The following is a 15,844-nucleotide window of genomic DNA, read 5'->3' as shown; positions in this document are numbered from 1 at the left end:
AGTCGGTCAGGAGATGGGAGAAATGCCAAAATATGAGATAAGATAAGAAGACTGGCTTCTGATGTCCATCAGAGTGGATGGGAAGGTGATTCTTAATTAGTCGCAGGTGTGAATGGTTGTCTGTCTCTCTGTGTTAGCCCTGTGATAGACTGGAGACCTGTCCAGGGTGTAACCCGCCTCTCACCCAATGACAGCTGGGATAGGCTCCAGCCCCTAATTTGCTGCTATCGCCTTATTCTTTCTGGACTTTTTGTATAATTCAAAGATGTGCGAGCTGCAGTCTGTTTCCTTTCACATTTAATTTCCAGCGTTAGAGGGAAGAATAAATCACTGCAGTACATAACTTATAAACCAAAGTTCCACCTGGCAGGAGGAAAAACAGACCAAAAAAAAAAATATTAAAAAGTAAAACCAGATGAGATTCACGATGCCCCGAGCTGGACTCACGAACGCGCTGGCAATCTTTTTCCAAGGACGCTGCCTCTTCAGCAACAAATGTGAACTGAATCAAAAATGGTTTGATCACATTCTCGCTACCAGTCATCCCTCTGTTCCTTTTCCCCCCTTTTCATGTTTTCCAGGAGTGATGTAACTCCGCCGATGCAGAACTTAAACGGGGCCGTTCCATTGTACGTTAATTCATCGTATTACCTTGAATAATGCATTAAAGGCTCTGCAGCTAGCTGTTGTTTACATCAAGTGGAATATGCATAATGCAGTGGGCCTCTGGAGAAGAGAAGCGGGCCTTTGGAAATTCTCCCACAGTGGGTATGTCACTGCTCCTCGCTCATATCCCGCTAAATCAAAGTGGAAGGAGTTTTATTTGTTGTGATGTGAGCGAGCGAAATATTTGCCGTGCTTAGCTTTGAAAAAATAAAATAAAAACACACAAATGGTGAGATGTGAGTTAGGGGTTCGGATCGGGATGAAAGCAAGCCAAACCGAGCCGGGTAACATTTTCTCCCTTTTTTTCTTTCCAATGCAAATGTCAGACTGTCATTCCCCAAATGAACCAGATGGATGAGCAGAATGTGCGCCACCGCCACCCACCCGTCCGTCCGCCCACACACACTCATGCATACACACGTGCACACTTTGGGTGGTGGCGGCGGCGACGGAGGGAGGATAGGGAGGGAGGGGGAGTCATGGCAAAGTCGCTTGGGTTTTTCATTCCGTCCGGCAGACTCCCAGGAAGAATGAATCATTTATAAACATTTCTTGTCTGGCTCTCGTCTGACTGATGTGACAGCTGGCCACCAAATTCCCTAAATCTTGTCATTTGTCACTCTCGAGAAAAGTCAAATTGTCGGCAACTCCTCGCACGCCCTCCCCTCATCCTGTTGCCTGTGTAACAACCAGCAACAATATGGCAAGGAACAACTCTTGGACAACGCACGATTCAAACATGATTCGCCAAAACAACACATTTCCCGATTTCGTTGTGAGCTTGATCATATCAGCTGGTTTTACAGTTTATGTGCACAATGAATCAGCTTTTGAAAAATTCTGTCAAGGCCTTGGGTCAGAGCTCTAATTTTCTTCAACCACAGTGTAATTAGATAAGTAACATTAAAACCACATTCAGCATAGACTGTGCCACTGCTGCTGATGAAACTGTTATAGACAGCCGGTAGCTAGAAACATCATTTCTCTGTGTACTAGCTGAGGGTTTTTCATGCATTATATTTCATTACGGTCTAATTACGCTGCAATTACGGCACCGAGGCAACCGCGATTCAGTCTGAGGGGTAGGTAGCTTATTTTCTGGGTCTGCAAGAGTCTTTTTATTCAAAGGAAGTACACAGAAAGCTCAGAGGATTTTCAGCGCCTTGCCCCAGGGTGATATGAGTCGGTCAGGAGAGGGGAGAAATGCCAGAATATGAGATAAGATAAGAAGACTGGCTTCTGATGTCCATCAGAGTGGATGGGAAGATAATAGTAGGTCAAACTGGAGCGTGCGTTTCATCTGGCATTCTTGAATATTTCAGAAATAACTTCTGACATTTGATTCAAAGCATGTCTGAATATGCACGCTGCATCAGACTGATTGGCCGGATCCATCGCTGCGGTGTATCGTAAAGGGAAAAACATGGTTCAGGCTGCAAGTTGCAGGGCAACGGTCAAAGAAGCTGATCTTTGCAAGGCCACATTGCACGCTGAGCACTCCCTTTATTTCAGATAGGATTCACATTCTGTTTGCAAAACATAACCTTTTGTTAAAATAAAAAAATTGCACAATTACAGCAGCAGATGATAATACTGCACATCTCGTCGCTTCCCCACATACTTGAGACTGAACTCAAACTATGATTATGACAAGAAAGAGATACTACAACAAGGTCTCGTAATTTCCCTCGTGCCAGCTGCACCGGAGCAGATTGTGAGGAAGAACAAAAGGCTAAGTAATCTTTGATCTCCCAGAAACTCCATTAGCAACTACATAAATCTCTAAAAAGAGCCTCTAGCCAAGTTCCTCCTGCAGGACCCCGCTGCTGTAAATGACACTACACAACATAATAAAACCAGGACCGCAGTGTCATCTGGCCTCCAGCCCAGAACCAGATTTGAAAGCAAGAAACGTCACCTCACGGGGAAATAACTCGCCCTCGTCAATTATATTAATGTTTTATAATTATTGTGGTCATTTTTCTGCTTAATGTCCCAATCAACTAATATTTATAGCTACACCTGAGCATCCCGGAGTCAGAGACACACAGCCACAGAAGAACGACTAAACCCTTTGAGCATAATCGCTTTAATTCATTAATGACGACAGACGGCAAACAGCTGAGCCTTTCAGAGTGAAGTTTGTGCCGCTAACAGGAAAATGAGCGCATGAATGTCGTTAGGACTTTGAAAAGCTTATCATCTGACGGCAGCTCAGCCGTCCAGACGGCGAGGACGGTGGCGTGATCTCGGCCCAGGTTGGCTTTCCAACATGGCATGTCATCATTTGAATGTTTCTATAATCAAAGAAGCTGGACACTGATCCCATCAGAGCAGAGATAAGACTGATCACAAGGATAAAAAACAAGCTGCGGAAAAGTCTCCTAAATCTGACGGACGGGGGTCGAGATTGCACCTTTGATAAAGTTTAAAGCTGTGTTTTTGTAGCTTTTGATGAATGCAGACATATCTCAGACATCTATGGGCTTCTGTTGACGGCACACCACCTGGCAGGAAGATATTCAGATGAGTTAAAAATCTATTTCAAACGAAAAAAAAGCAGTTTGTTGACTTCACTGCTTTAAGCATCACGTCGACTAGACACCGATCATGTGACAATAACAACATGGACGCCTTCTAGAAGACAGGTGAGGAGCCCAGTGGGTCACTGAAGATGAAGCCCATACTACCGTGACATGTCAGTCCTGAAATACAACTAAAGTACTACTGCAATGCATCTGAAAAGGCTAACGCTAACGCTAGCAGAGGAACGGTCCAACTCCTCTGGACAGCAGTCAGTTAACAACTTCACCAAACGTCCTGTGGTAACAGAGAGAAGGAGGCTGCACATCAACTATTTGATAAAGTTATTAGACCTTTAGCTTCAGAGAAATCTTCCAACACGCTGTGGAATACTGTTAAATGTTACTGATGGTTCTGAGGTGCTGCATGTTTTTATACAGGCTATACATGTCTGCAGCTACTGTGATTTATTTTCTTTATAGTCATTGTTTTCTTTCAAACCAGAAAGCATGCCATTATTTTTATGAACAGATAGATGATTAGCAGTAGTTTACACAGAAAATGGCTTTACTAAAATATTGACAGTCGGTATCCAACCTCAGCTTCATTTCAGCATTGACTTTTTCAGTATTAAAATAACTTTGAGGTGGCTAAACGTATAGATATGGTGCTTTAAAGGCCCCGCTCTGTTGCAAAAGGGATAAAACAATTTCAGAAGAAATGTTTCTTGTGTGTAAGTAATCCTGGCAACATTTCATTTCCTGCAAACAGTTTATCCTCATGCAAATTAATAGCATCTGAAAGTACTTTTTTTTTTTTTTGAGACAGAGTTGCCGCTCAGCTGTCACGACCATGATACGTTGCCCAGAATCCTTTTCCCTTTAAACCATCTAAGCATTTGAGTCTCCAAACTTAAAGGCTCTGTTTCTATCCAGAGCTTAGGCCTCGGCGACGGTGTTCCTCTATCGACTTTAATCCACGGACTTCGCTGCCAACACTTGCTCCGCGTTCACCTCAAGATCTTAAGGATTAGCGACGACAAGCCAGCAGTAGCAGAGACTCTTGGGTGTCCTCGGCAGACTGGGCATTAGTAGAGAGGGACATGGGAGTTTGGCAGCCTCCCCCTACCCCTACCGCCCTGGCTGGCTGGCTGCTGCACCGGCGCTGCTGGCGCTAGTTGCAGAGATTCAGGGGGATGAAGGTGGGGGCAGAGAGAACTGTGAAGCTGAGGGAGGTAGAGGACGAGGCAGTGGGGGATTATCTCACTGCAAAATGCACTATGGGGAGGCCCAGATGGACCAGTGGGCTGTGGTCTGCTGTGATGCCAAGAGTGTGTTGCTGTGCATGCATGTAGATAGGGAATACAGCACAACAAAGAGTACATTCATGTGAAACACCTAGAACTGGGCGCTTTGAACCTCACCACGTTGCATTCTGCACATGAAGATATACATTATACACACATACAGGTTAACACTCCCACTGGGACTGGTGCACAGTTTGCACGTAGCGCTGACGGATTTCACAAGCAGGTTCTTGTGAAAGGACGGGAGACTGTAGGATGGGGGAGAGGAGGGGGGTGTAAGTGGTGGGTGTCTCCATCTGTTAATCCGAAACACTCAAATAAAGCCGAAACTATAAATGTCTGAGCTGATTTCAACAGCGATCTGTCCTTTAAAGGGGGCCGTCATGAATAACTCATAGAGGTACGGCTCCCTTTCTGGGAAACGGAGATGTGAAATTTGCAGCTCCCGAAAAAGAGAGAAAAAAAAAAATATATAAAAATGTTGTGCTGAATTTCACAGACTCCCCACTTCATCAGCTGAGTGTGAATTTAGCCTGCACCGCCGCAGCTATAAGACGATTCCCTTTTGTGTAACCGATAGAGAGGATTATATCCCAAGGCGGCGCGTTGTTGTGTAACATTGAGGCAATCGCAGGAAATGACACCTCCGCAGTTGCCAAGCGTTTTTCAGGAGGGAGCGACGACTCGGCTCTGTTCTTTAGTCAAACAGCCAAAAGGTACGGCCCTCACATTAAAATCACACAGAGTTACTCAGACATGTAGACAGATATTGGCTGCAGATTAGAGGCTGTCAGTCTGAATCTCCGTGAGGGAGAAGGAGCTGCAGTTTACAGTCGATCCCCCCGTGACAGCCGGATTTGACCCGGAGCAAATTCACAGCTGCTCTGGTGTCAGCACACGACTGGTTTTTAAGGAAGGAGCTAACAGGTCTGAATAAAGCACAAAATCCATAGAGTTACACCTAATTATTTTGACAAATGCTGCTTCATGATGAAATGCATCCAGTTCACCAGGCTGAGTTTCATCAACACCGGCTCAGTGGCTTCTCACAGTTTGAAGCTTTGACCTTTAATTATCTTAATTATCACTCCCTCATTAGGCCTCTCTGTGTAGTCAGTCGGACTTAAGAGTCTTGTCAAGTGTGAAATCGCTGTAAAGTTTTGAAAGTTTGACCTTTAATTACGGTGTCCCCCCATCAGACCAATTAGTCGTATTTCGTTTAAAAAGGTCCAGTCACCCGAATAACGAAGCTGTGTATTTAGTCAGACGGCCTAAAGTGATGCAGAGTCATGTAAATACTTAGGAGATGTGTGTCTCTGAGGCGTCTGCATGCGCTGGTGTTGCAATGGAGGGGATTTTAATTGTGAAATGCACATTTTAAAATGTGACCATTGCTTCTTTTGGAAGAAAATCAGAATATTAGACTGAGGTCTGTGATTTGTTTTTTGGTATTTCAAATTTTCTTTTAAGACCAAAAATGGAATAACAATAATAACTGTTATTTCTGTAGTAAAACTAAAAAAAAAAGGAAGTTAATATTAGAATTAATTTTCTTCCTTCTAATGTGATGAGCAACAAGCCAAAAACAGGAAGTAGCCTTCAACATCTAGTATTTCTCGGTCTCTCTGGTCCAGGTCTCTCTGGTCCAGGAAGTAGTCTCCACTGGTCCAGGTCTCTCTGGTCCAGGCATGGATCATTGTGTTCAGCACTAACTAAACCTGGTTCTTCTCCAGATTCACAAGACAAATACTCAGAGAGAAGTTCAGATGACCAGATACCCTGAGTCAGAAAGTCTAAAATTACATCTGAATGTTGTTCCAGAGTCATGTCCGCGCTCCGTTTACAATCAATCTGAGCCATTTTGTTGAGAACAAATTCAACTCCACAGCGCCTAGATGGAGCCTTCTGTCCACTACCCCATAAAACCCGCCCAAATGAATCGACTGGCCCGACAGAGCCAGGGGGATAATCTGTTCCTAACGGGGAGACTCCAGATAAGAAGTTACGTGGGATAAGGGAGGACAGTCCAGTCTGGCTTCGAGGCTAATCTGCTGTGACTTTAGATAACAGTAAAGTGCTCTACAGTCCTAATTTACATGACTTCTGCTTAAATCATCATTTCCCTTATTCTAGTGTATAACGGTTACCATGGAGACCACTCACCATCACCTCTCCGCGGCCTGTATCTCGGTCTCTCCTTTGTCTCGGTGCCGTTGTCTTTATTGTTATTGTGATGAGGCGAGTCCTCCTCCGTCAGCTCCTCGCTGTGCTCCAGATCTCCCTCTGACACGGGGGATGCAGCAGATGAGACCTCGTCCTGACCGCCCTCCACCCCGCACCCCCCGTTGCCCTCGCTTTGACTCTTCTCCCCGCTCGGCGCTCCCTCCCCGGCCTCCCCTCCTGCCTCCTTGTCCACGTTTTCGGCGTGAGCTCCTGGCTCTGCGTGGGTCCTGGGGCTCGAGGGGTCTGAGGGGCTGCAGCTGCCCAGGGAGCCGAGCACGGAGCTGGGGCTGGAGTGCAGGGAGAGGGAGGGCGTGTCTGGTTCTCTGATCCTGGTGCATGGGGCTCCATATGGCTCCTGGACAAAGCCCACGAACATCACACCCTGGTCTGCAGCATCCTGTATCTGCTGATGGAAGCAAGAAAAAGAGAAGTAAAAACTAAGATAACAGAGACAATTAATAAATTATTATGACAGTTGTATTTGTCTGGAGAAATAAAAAGTCAGTTTGCCGTATTTTATTAAACGGTATATCTTGAAGGTTTTGGATTGTCTTGGTGAAAACATTTTACATTAGTTAGATTTTTACACTGTTCAGTCTGCTTTGGAAGTTGTATTTCTGGTGCAACTTTTCCCAGGATGCATGGAGCAAGGAAAGAAATATGATTTGTAGTGTTTGGAACAACTTTATTAGTTTCAAGGTTTCAGGGTCTGGGTTCGGTAAAGCATCTTGACACAATTTGGATTTTTATTGACGCCGTTTAAATCAAATTGAATTAAATTGAACTGAATTGAGTTTATGCAACAATGGTTTGATTGTAAGTTGAGTTTCCAGAGATGGCAGATATGTCAGGCTGAATTTTGGAGAGATAAATATTATTCTGCAGCCATGCTGGCAGCACAAGCAGCGATGCTATGAGCTAAATGCTAATGTTTTTCGGCATGCTAACATGCGCACAATGACAGTGCTAACAATAGTATTTACTGTGGCTGTTTATTATGGTAACCATTTTAATGTATGCCTTTATATCGGCTAATGTTGTTTTTGTTTTTTTTAGGAATTTGGTCATACACTAAAGAATTAAATAAATGCAGATGGAACCTAACCACAAAATTAAAAAATAGCTTTTACAATTCATCTTGGTGAACACATTCATCCATCAGGGTCATCAAGAAACATGCTATTTATATATACACTGATCAGGCATAACATTATGACCACCTTCCTAATATTATGCAGGTCTCCCTTGTGGTGACTCATCAGAGAATTGACACGGGCCTTCTGAGTGTGTCCTGTGGTGTTAGTGGGGGGGCTTTGAGGGGAGGGGCCTCTGTGGATCGTCCCACAGATACTTGATCAGTTTGGGATCGAGATCACAAGATGGTCAATGTTATTCACTTCTCCTGTCAGTGGTTTTAATGATTTGGCTGATCGGTGTGTATATATTTAAAATGCAGCATGTCTCTTGAGGTCCCCGATGAGAGCCACGGGCCTAATAAATGTGCTCGTGTTGAGTTTTGACCACCACATTTTCAGATTGACTGATTAATCCACCAACTAATTACAGCCCTGGAATATCTTGATTGTGAAGCCGTTCACTCAATCAGTAAAATGCCAAAGATTTTAATTCAAATGTTCAAATTATGGAAAACCCAGTGAAGCAAAAAAACAAAAGGACAAGTTATTTCCCCCAAAATCTCAAACTAAACTTTCAGAACTACTTTGAAATCAGGTTCCTTTAAATAGACACAGTGCTTTATTTTTTTTCCCCTTACGGCGCTCTCTGCATCTACAGGATCTGTTATTTCTCTTCATTCCTTCCCAGAAGCTTCTCCAATCACACAGTTCTGATTAGATTTGAGCGGCCACCACCACCGCCAGTCCGCCTCTGACTGTTTTCTCTGTCTTCTTACTGCATTCTGTGTCAATATTGGGGTTCTGCTAGGGGGGCGGGGGAGGGCGGGGGGACCAGATTGAAACGTTAACTGTCAGGGAATGTTAATGGTGGCATTCTCCATTTCTGCCCCCCGTTCCACCGACCGGTGCACCCCTCCCTCCTCCCCTCTCCCTCCCCCTTCCCCCCTCTGCCAAGCAGACGCAGCGACCGTCTCGTTCTGGAGCCACATCGAGGGAAGAAAATAAAAATCAAATCAAATCGCAGGTTACTCACTATGAAATTAAATTGGAAAACAGTCACATTGTTTCCAGCCATATTGTTTAATATCAACTGAATGCTCCCCGGGTGCCTCCGCATCATATTCCCCCCCATACCAATATGTTGAAATGGAATTGCTAAAGATAAAAGGGAGCAACTGTTGTGTCTCATTTAATGGTAATGCAGGCAGTCAGAGGGAGGAATGAACGGCCTCTGACTGTCTAATGTTGCTGCGGTTGATGTAATGGTGGATTCTAATGGTTTGGGTTGTAATGGTTGGATATACGTTATAACTAAATGTTTTCATTTCATTTAAGTTCTTTTCTTGACAAAGTAGAAACATTCAGATTAGATTTTGTTTCCCGGGACGTCTTAGCCGCAGAACAGCGCCGGGACAAATCAAGTCAAGATCACACATCAACTACAAGTTTAACCATAAGAGACAAAATATTAAATATGGAGTATTCAAAAAGCTGCAGACAGAGCATTGAGTTAGCAAGAGAGAGATCATGTTTCTCCATGTTTTTCTCTCTTTATTGGTTTACTCCTGGCTCCAGGCTTAGTCCTGGTTCCTAGAGTCTGAGACGCCCTCTCTACTTTCTAAGTTTAGCCTTAAATCTTTCCTTTATGATAAATCTTATAGTTAGGGACCCCTTAGTTATGCTGCTATGTTGCTGAGGGACTTCCCTAGATGCACTGAGCACCTATGATCTACTTTCTTCTTTCTCACTATGCATGCATTCATGTGCTACTACTGTATTGGACACTATTAGATGTGTCTCTCTACCTCCATCTACCCAAAAATAAGTTTTTTCCTAAGTAGCTTGCTCTGAGGGTTTCATGGTCTGGGTACAGGTCGAGCATCTTGAGATCATTTGAACTGTTACTGCCGCTATATAAATAGAGTTTGATTGAGTTGGACTCAATCGGTTCGATTGGAAATTGGATTTCCAACGATTGGCGCATATGTCGGGGTGAATTTTGGAGAAAAAAATATTATTCTGCAGCCATGCTAGCAGGTCTGCCAAGATGTGTTCAAGAACAGAGAGGCTGTGAGCTAAATGCTAACGTTTGTCAGCAGCAGGCTAACAGTGCTAACTGGATGATGGCTGTTTTGTTATACTGGTCATTTGGTTTTAGGCCATTATATCAGCTACAGTGCACCTTGCACTTTGCACATTAGTGATTTTAACTCAAGTCTTTTAACATTTGAACTGAGTCTTTTATCTATTTTGCTAAGTCGGCACAGAACACAGAATGTACAGAATGTGTACACCAGGTCTCAAGGCAACCCACCACACAGCTTTCAAGACATTTCCCTAAAAAACTAAAACGCCACTCAAGTAATGAATGAGATTTACCTTAAAACGACAAAGAAAAACAATCAATTAGCAATTATTGAGATACATCCATGTTCTGACTGGTTCCTTTCTGTGTGGAGTCTGCATGTTCTCCCTGTGTCTGCCTGGGTTCTCTTCAGGTACTCCAGCTTCCTCCCACCGTCCAAAGACATGCTGGTTAGGTTGATTCTAAATTGTCCGTAGGTGTGAGTGTGAACGGTTGTCTGTTTCTCTGTGTTAGCCCTGTGATAGACTGGAGACCTGTCCTTATTGACAGCTGGGATAGGATAGAATATGAGTAGTGGTACACCTCATTGTTGTTGAGTTAAGCTGCTCTGCAACGAAGCAGTGGATCACATTTTTCCTCCTTAGAACCACAAGAATGATCCACCAGACATCTAGAATATTTCCATCAGACGGACTGATGCAACCATAAAGCCATGCAGGAAGAAAAATAACCTGTGGCACTAGCTAACACTGCAAACACAGTATCAGTACAAACAACATGGTAAACAATGCAATGGATGCTTTTGTATTTTAGATTCCTCTCTACTGGGGCCATTACCCGGAGTGGTTCTCATTGTGACTAACTAGTGGAATTTCTCATCTTCTTAATGCTTTCGAGATCATCAGCTGTGTCGTGTGCCGAGGTAGTGTCGGTATGAAGCGAATCGCCTGCTGTAATCATTTTAGAACCACTCAACTAAGTGAAGAAAAACAGCCGTCCATCATCTCTTGTAAAGATCCGTCTGTCCGCTCGGATTAGAGCCCACATCAATCCTTCCCAGAGCTCATCTCTGCATCAGGCTGCTGCAAAGAAACCACGACTGACGAAGAAGAAGAAGAAGGAGAAGAAGAAGAAGAGTCTTTGGTCTGATGAGTCTTAACGTGAGATGTAGAGGAGGTGAAACGGTGCATGTGCGGCTCCCAAAACGAAGCGTGGAGCTGAATTTGAGGCAACACTTAACCAGCGAGGCTTCCACAACGTCCTGCAGAGACACACCGTCCCACCTGGTCTGAGCTCGGTGGGACCGTCGTTAGGTTTGCAGCACGGTAAGCGGTTGGAAAAAGGTCTGGGTGAAGACCTCATGAAGCTGCTTGGAGAAGGAGGAGTTTGCAAAGACACGAATTTAAGAAACTTTGCCTTGTCTGCACTATGGTTTGGTTTGCTGCATACAGTAAATCTACCATCAAGTTGGTAGATCTGTCCAAACATTTGACTTATGCTGTATGTATCTCACAGGATTTAGTTTTAATTAAATCCCTAATGAGAGAGAATGAAAAGAGCCAAACCTGGGTGTTAAATGGTTTATTGAAACTGTTCGGTATATCCGTGAACTCTCCGGGTACAATACAGTAAACAGAGGATTAAATTTAAATCTCTCTGAATCAAAACGAGCAAACAAGAAGCTCCGGCTCAGATGGAGCCACGTCAGGTCAGGAAAACACAAGGCTCCGAGGTCGTTTCTTTTCATTAACCGAAACGATGCAGAGCGCAGAGTTGATGAAAAATATTCTGGAAGTAGCTTCCTGCTCATATTGCCACCAGAATATCAACATCCTATGGCGCAAAACCCATTTCAGTTTTGACTTGAGACCACATTTCCTATTTCCCCGTCGTAAGTTATTAAAGTGGCACCAGGAGGAGGTGTCTGAAGGTCAAGATGAAAACCTCTGAGAGAGAGGGAGAGAGAGGGAGATTGAGAGTGCAGACGGAGTGGGGGTAGAGATGACAGAAGGAGAAGCTAAAGGGATAATGACAGAGACTGAGACAGTGACAGAGAGAAGGGAAAGAAAATGAGATATAGGAAGAAAAACTGAGGAGGAAACACAATCGAATAGAGAGAGGGAGGCTGGGGAGGACGGGCTGCTTTGCTCTCTCCCCTCCACCACTCATCCATGTCCACTTTCCTTTTAATAGATTTCCAGAATGGCCTTCTGCTCCTCCTCCTCCAGCAGCCATGTAGCAGCTCAGTAGATTAAAATGATAACCAACAGTAATGAGGTCCTACAGGACAGCGGCTGCATGACTAATCGAAGGGCAAAGTGTGCAGGAGGGTCCAGGGGCGAGACTTGAAAGGCCCGGCATCGCAGTTGGTGATATATAGATTAGGCTGGAGGGTTGACTCATGATGACGCAGCATTACCAGCTCATACAAGGAGGAGCGTGTGCCATATATATATATATATATATATATATATATATATATATATATATATATATATATACATATATCATCTGGCGTTGCATTTCACTCAGGCTTTCTGAAGCACTTTATCCATAACAGCGACACACGCTACGGAGCCATTTCATTATCAAATCAGAGGATGTGACAGCGGATCTCTGGCCCCCGTTAGCTGCTTTCATCCCCTCATACGGAAAATACAGACGCGTCAAGCTATTTGGTTTGCTAATGAAGATTAGCCATCAGGGAAGGATGGCTTTTAGTACATTACATGCTGGTGGGTTCAGGTGCTTGAAAGCACTGCTGGTGTAGCCTGCAGCAGACATCCGGGCCAAGACTGATGTGTGCGTTTAGTCTGACCTGAGATCCAAGAGATGGAGTCGGGAGGGTTCAAAAGATTAAAACCACTGCAGTGGGACGGTGTTGTATTTGTTTGGCAAACACCATGTGTTAACTCGCTCGCCGGCACGATATCACTGTACCGTTAGCCTCTTTTGCTCTGTTTATAAAACCAAAACCTGGTCCCTCACCTCTGGATTCAACGCATTCGAATTAATACCTTAATCTGTAGCATCTTTAAGCTCACTATTTGAGTTATATATTCGCAGCTATCTTGATTTGTTACCTCCCAAATGTTTTTAAAACAGTAGAAGCTGCATTAGCCGCCATGCAGGCAGACTGTTAGTAACTAGCTGGTGAACATTGTGGAGCAGTTAGCAGCTACAGCCTTCATTTTCCAAGCAAAAAAAATGCATTTCATTATTCTGTGACACTCCAATGTTTGTGTCTTGTGCTCTTCGTAGCTACAGAAAAATCCAGCAGTTAGTTACAGACTAGGCTGGTGCAGCGTGCAAATGTTTTCTCAGCGCTAAGCTATAACCTGTAGCCTTCCCCTCCCAAGCTCAATGTGCAGACATCTTGTACAACAGCACAGGATTTCTGCAGAGTTTTAGGTGATTTCTTGCTCGATGTGGACACCTGCATGCATCGTGGCAAATCTAATGCATCCCAGCTGTAAAACAAGTTGTTGTCCTGGGGTACGCACACAGAGTCCGTGGTCACAAAGTTTTAGATGTCCACATTACTCAGACCCTTGTGGGTAATTGGGGATATCAAAAGCATGAATTGGCCTAAACTGCCCTGCAACAGCCTGATGCCATTGGTGTATTAGCCACAACAGTGATGACTTATAATCACTTCAACCTGTTTTGACGGGACTAGGTTCTAAAAAACCAGAACTTTCACAATTATGAATGCCGTTAGGAGATAATTATCAGAGTTTAAAAGTAGATAATGTGGGGTTTACAGCTTCTTTCTGCAGCCTCTGTAATTTAATACCCAGTGGAGGATTTACTGAGTAGTTTTACTGGTTTTATAAAGCTCTGAATTAGAGGTTCTGGCAGGTCCTCTGTATTCAAGACCTGACCTAAGACCCGGGACGTCAGGCCAGAGTGCTGCTGTATCGCTGGGCTTGTGCGTTAACGTGCATAATACACAAATGGATCAGAGCAGACCTGCCATCAGCTCCCAGCGTGTTGTAATTATAGCGGATGAAAATGTGTTCTTCAGAGGTGAGATGCAGAGTGTGAACTGAGAAGTGCAGGTAAAAAAAAAACTAAAAATTACATGTATTGCTGCTCAGTAATTGGTGGCTGCTGCTGCTGCTGCTGCTAGCGTTAGCGGTCTCTCTCTGTTTGAGTCTGATCTCATCTTGGATCGCGTCTAGTTCGACTGCGCTTAGGTAACCAAACGCACCAACTGTTTGGGACGTGATAAATACAGTTGAAGAACGCAAAATTAGAATTCTACTTCTAGTATTGATCCTTGCTCTACCTCCTGATGTCCTGCCTGAATTTGCCCACTTGTAATTTATGATAAACTGCTATAAACTAGACCCTAATGTCACAAATATGGGATTAAAATCAAGAATCTCTGGCACAATAAAACTATGATCTACCAAACTTTTTAGCTGACTGAGCTTGTTTGGAACGAGGGTTCAGGAAAACGTTAGACTATTAGGGAGAGGGAATAAAATCACAGTTGTTGACTTATCATTAATTTGCAACTGGCATCTCCTCAAATGTACACACATCCCTGTGTTGTTCCATGTTTTAAGTCTGTTTTGGACGTGATAAATATACCTAAGAAGCACAAAATTGGATTTCTACTTCTGATATTGATCCTTACACCACTTCCTGATGTCGTGCCTGAATTTGCTGCCTTGTAATTTATAATAAACTGCTATAAACTAGACAATAATGTTGCAAATACTGTATATATTTAATAACAGTCACTATATTAAGCATATGCATGTATTCATACACACCTATATACATGCACGGCATTCATGTATGCATGAGTATACAGTGTGCATGTATACAGGTATGTGTGATATGAATATAATTATGTGGATATGTGTGGGTATACTGACTGTCAGTACTACATTATCAGTCTTTATATTAGCATTACATTTTTTTTATATTGTCAAATACTTTTTTCCTTATTATTGGTTTAATCTTGCACTTATTGCTTTTTGCTAAGCTGCATAATATTGCGTAAGTACCTGTACGATATGCAATGACAATAAAGTTGAATCTGATCTAATCTAATCAAATATGAAATGATTGAAATGCAGAATCTCTTGCACAATACAACTACGATCTACCAAACTTCACAGCTGACTGAGCTTGTTTGAAACATGAGGGTTGCAGAATAAGTTAAACCATTAGGGAGCGACAATAACATCAAAGTTATCATTAATTTGCAACTGACATCTGTTGAAATTCACACATCCCCTGTGTCTTCTAGGTTCGGATGTAATAAATATACTTAAACAATGCCAAATTGGATTTGTACTTCTGATATTGATCTTTGAACCACTTCCTGATGTCCTGCCTGAAATTGCCGCCTTGTTATTTATGACAAACTGCTATAAACTAGACAATAATCTTGCAAATACTGTATATATTTAATAATATTCACTATATTAAGCATATGCATGTATTCATACACGCCTATATACATGCATACAGCATGCATGAACACGGCGTTCACGCATGCATGAGTATGTGATATGAATGTAATTATGTGCATATGTGTGGATATGCTGGCTGTCAGTACTGCGTTATCAATATTTATATTAGCATTACATTTTTTATTGGTTTAATTTTGCACTTTCTGCTTTTTGCACTTCTGGTTAGATGCCAAACTGCATTATATTGTGTATGTACCTGAACTATATGAGAATATAGTTGAATGAGAATAAAGCTGAATCTAATCTAATATGAAATGACTGAAATGCGGAATCTCTTGCACAATAAAACCATGATTTGCCAAACTTTTTTAGCTGACTGAGCTTGTTTGGAACGAGGGGTTCCGGAAAAAGAAGAAGTTGTCCCATTAGGGAGTGGGAACCACATCAAACTTGTCCAGTTCCCGTTAATTTG

The 15,844-nt window shown here is 43.1% G+C and overlaps 1 protein-coding gene across 1 annotated transcript in view; it reads right to left on the bottom strand.

The window, feature by feature from the left end:
- The window catches only part of rftn1b (raftlin, lipid raft linker 1b), a 118,899-nt gene that overhangs the window by 39,674 nt on the left and 63,381 nt on the right, over nt 1–15,844 (bottom strand). Inside the window, exon 5 of the mRNA XM_084557673.1 lies at nt 6,659–7,124. Coding sequence (XP_084413799.1) covers nt 6,659–7,124 — 466 coding nt within the window. The remainder of the gene's footprint in view (nt 1–6,658; nt 7,125–15,844) is intronic.

This window comes from Chelon labrosus (genome assembly GCF_963514085.1).
Source record: "Chelon labrosus genome assembly, chromosome: 12".
Classification (NCBI taxonomy): domain Eukaryota; kingdom Metazoa; phylum Chordata; class Actinopteri; order Mugiliformes; family Mugilidae; genus Chelon; species Chelon labrosus.
This window is presented reverse-complemented; position numbering and strand designations above follow the sequence as displayed.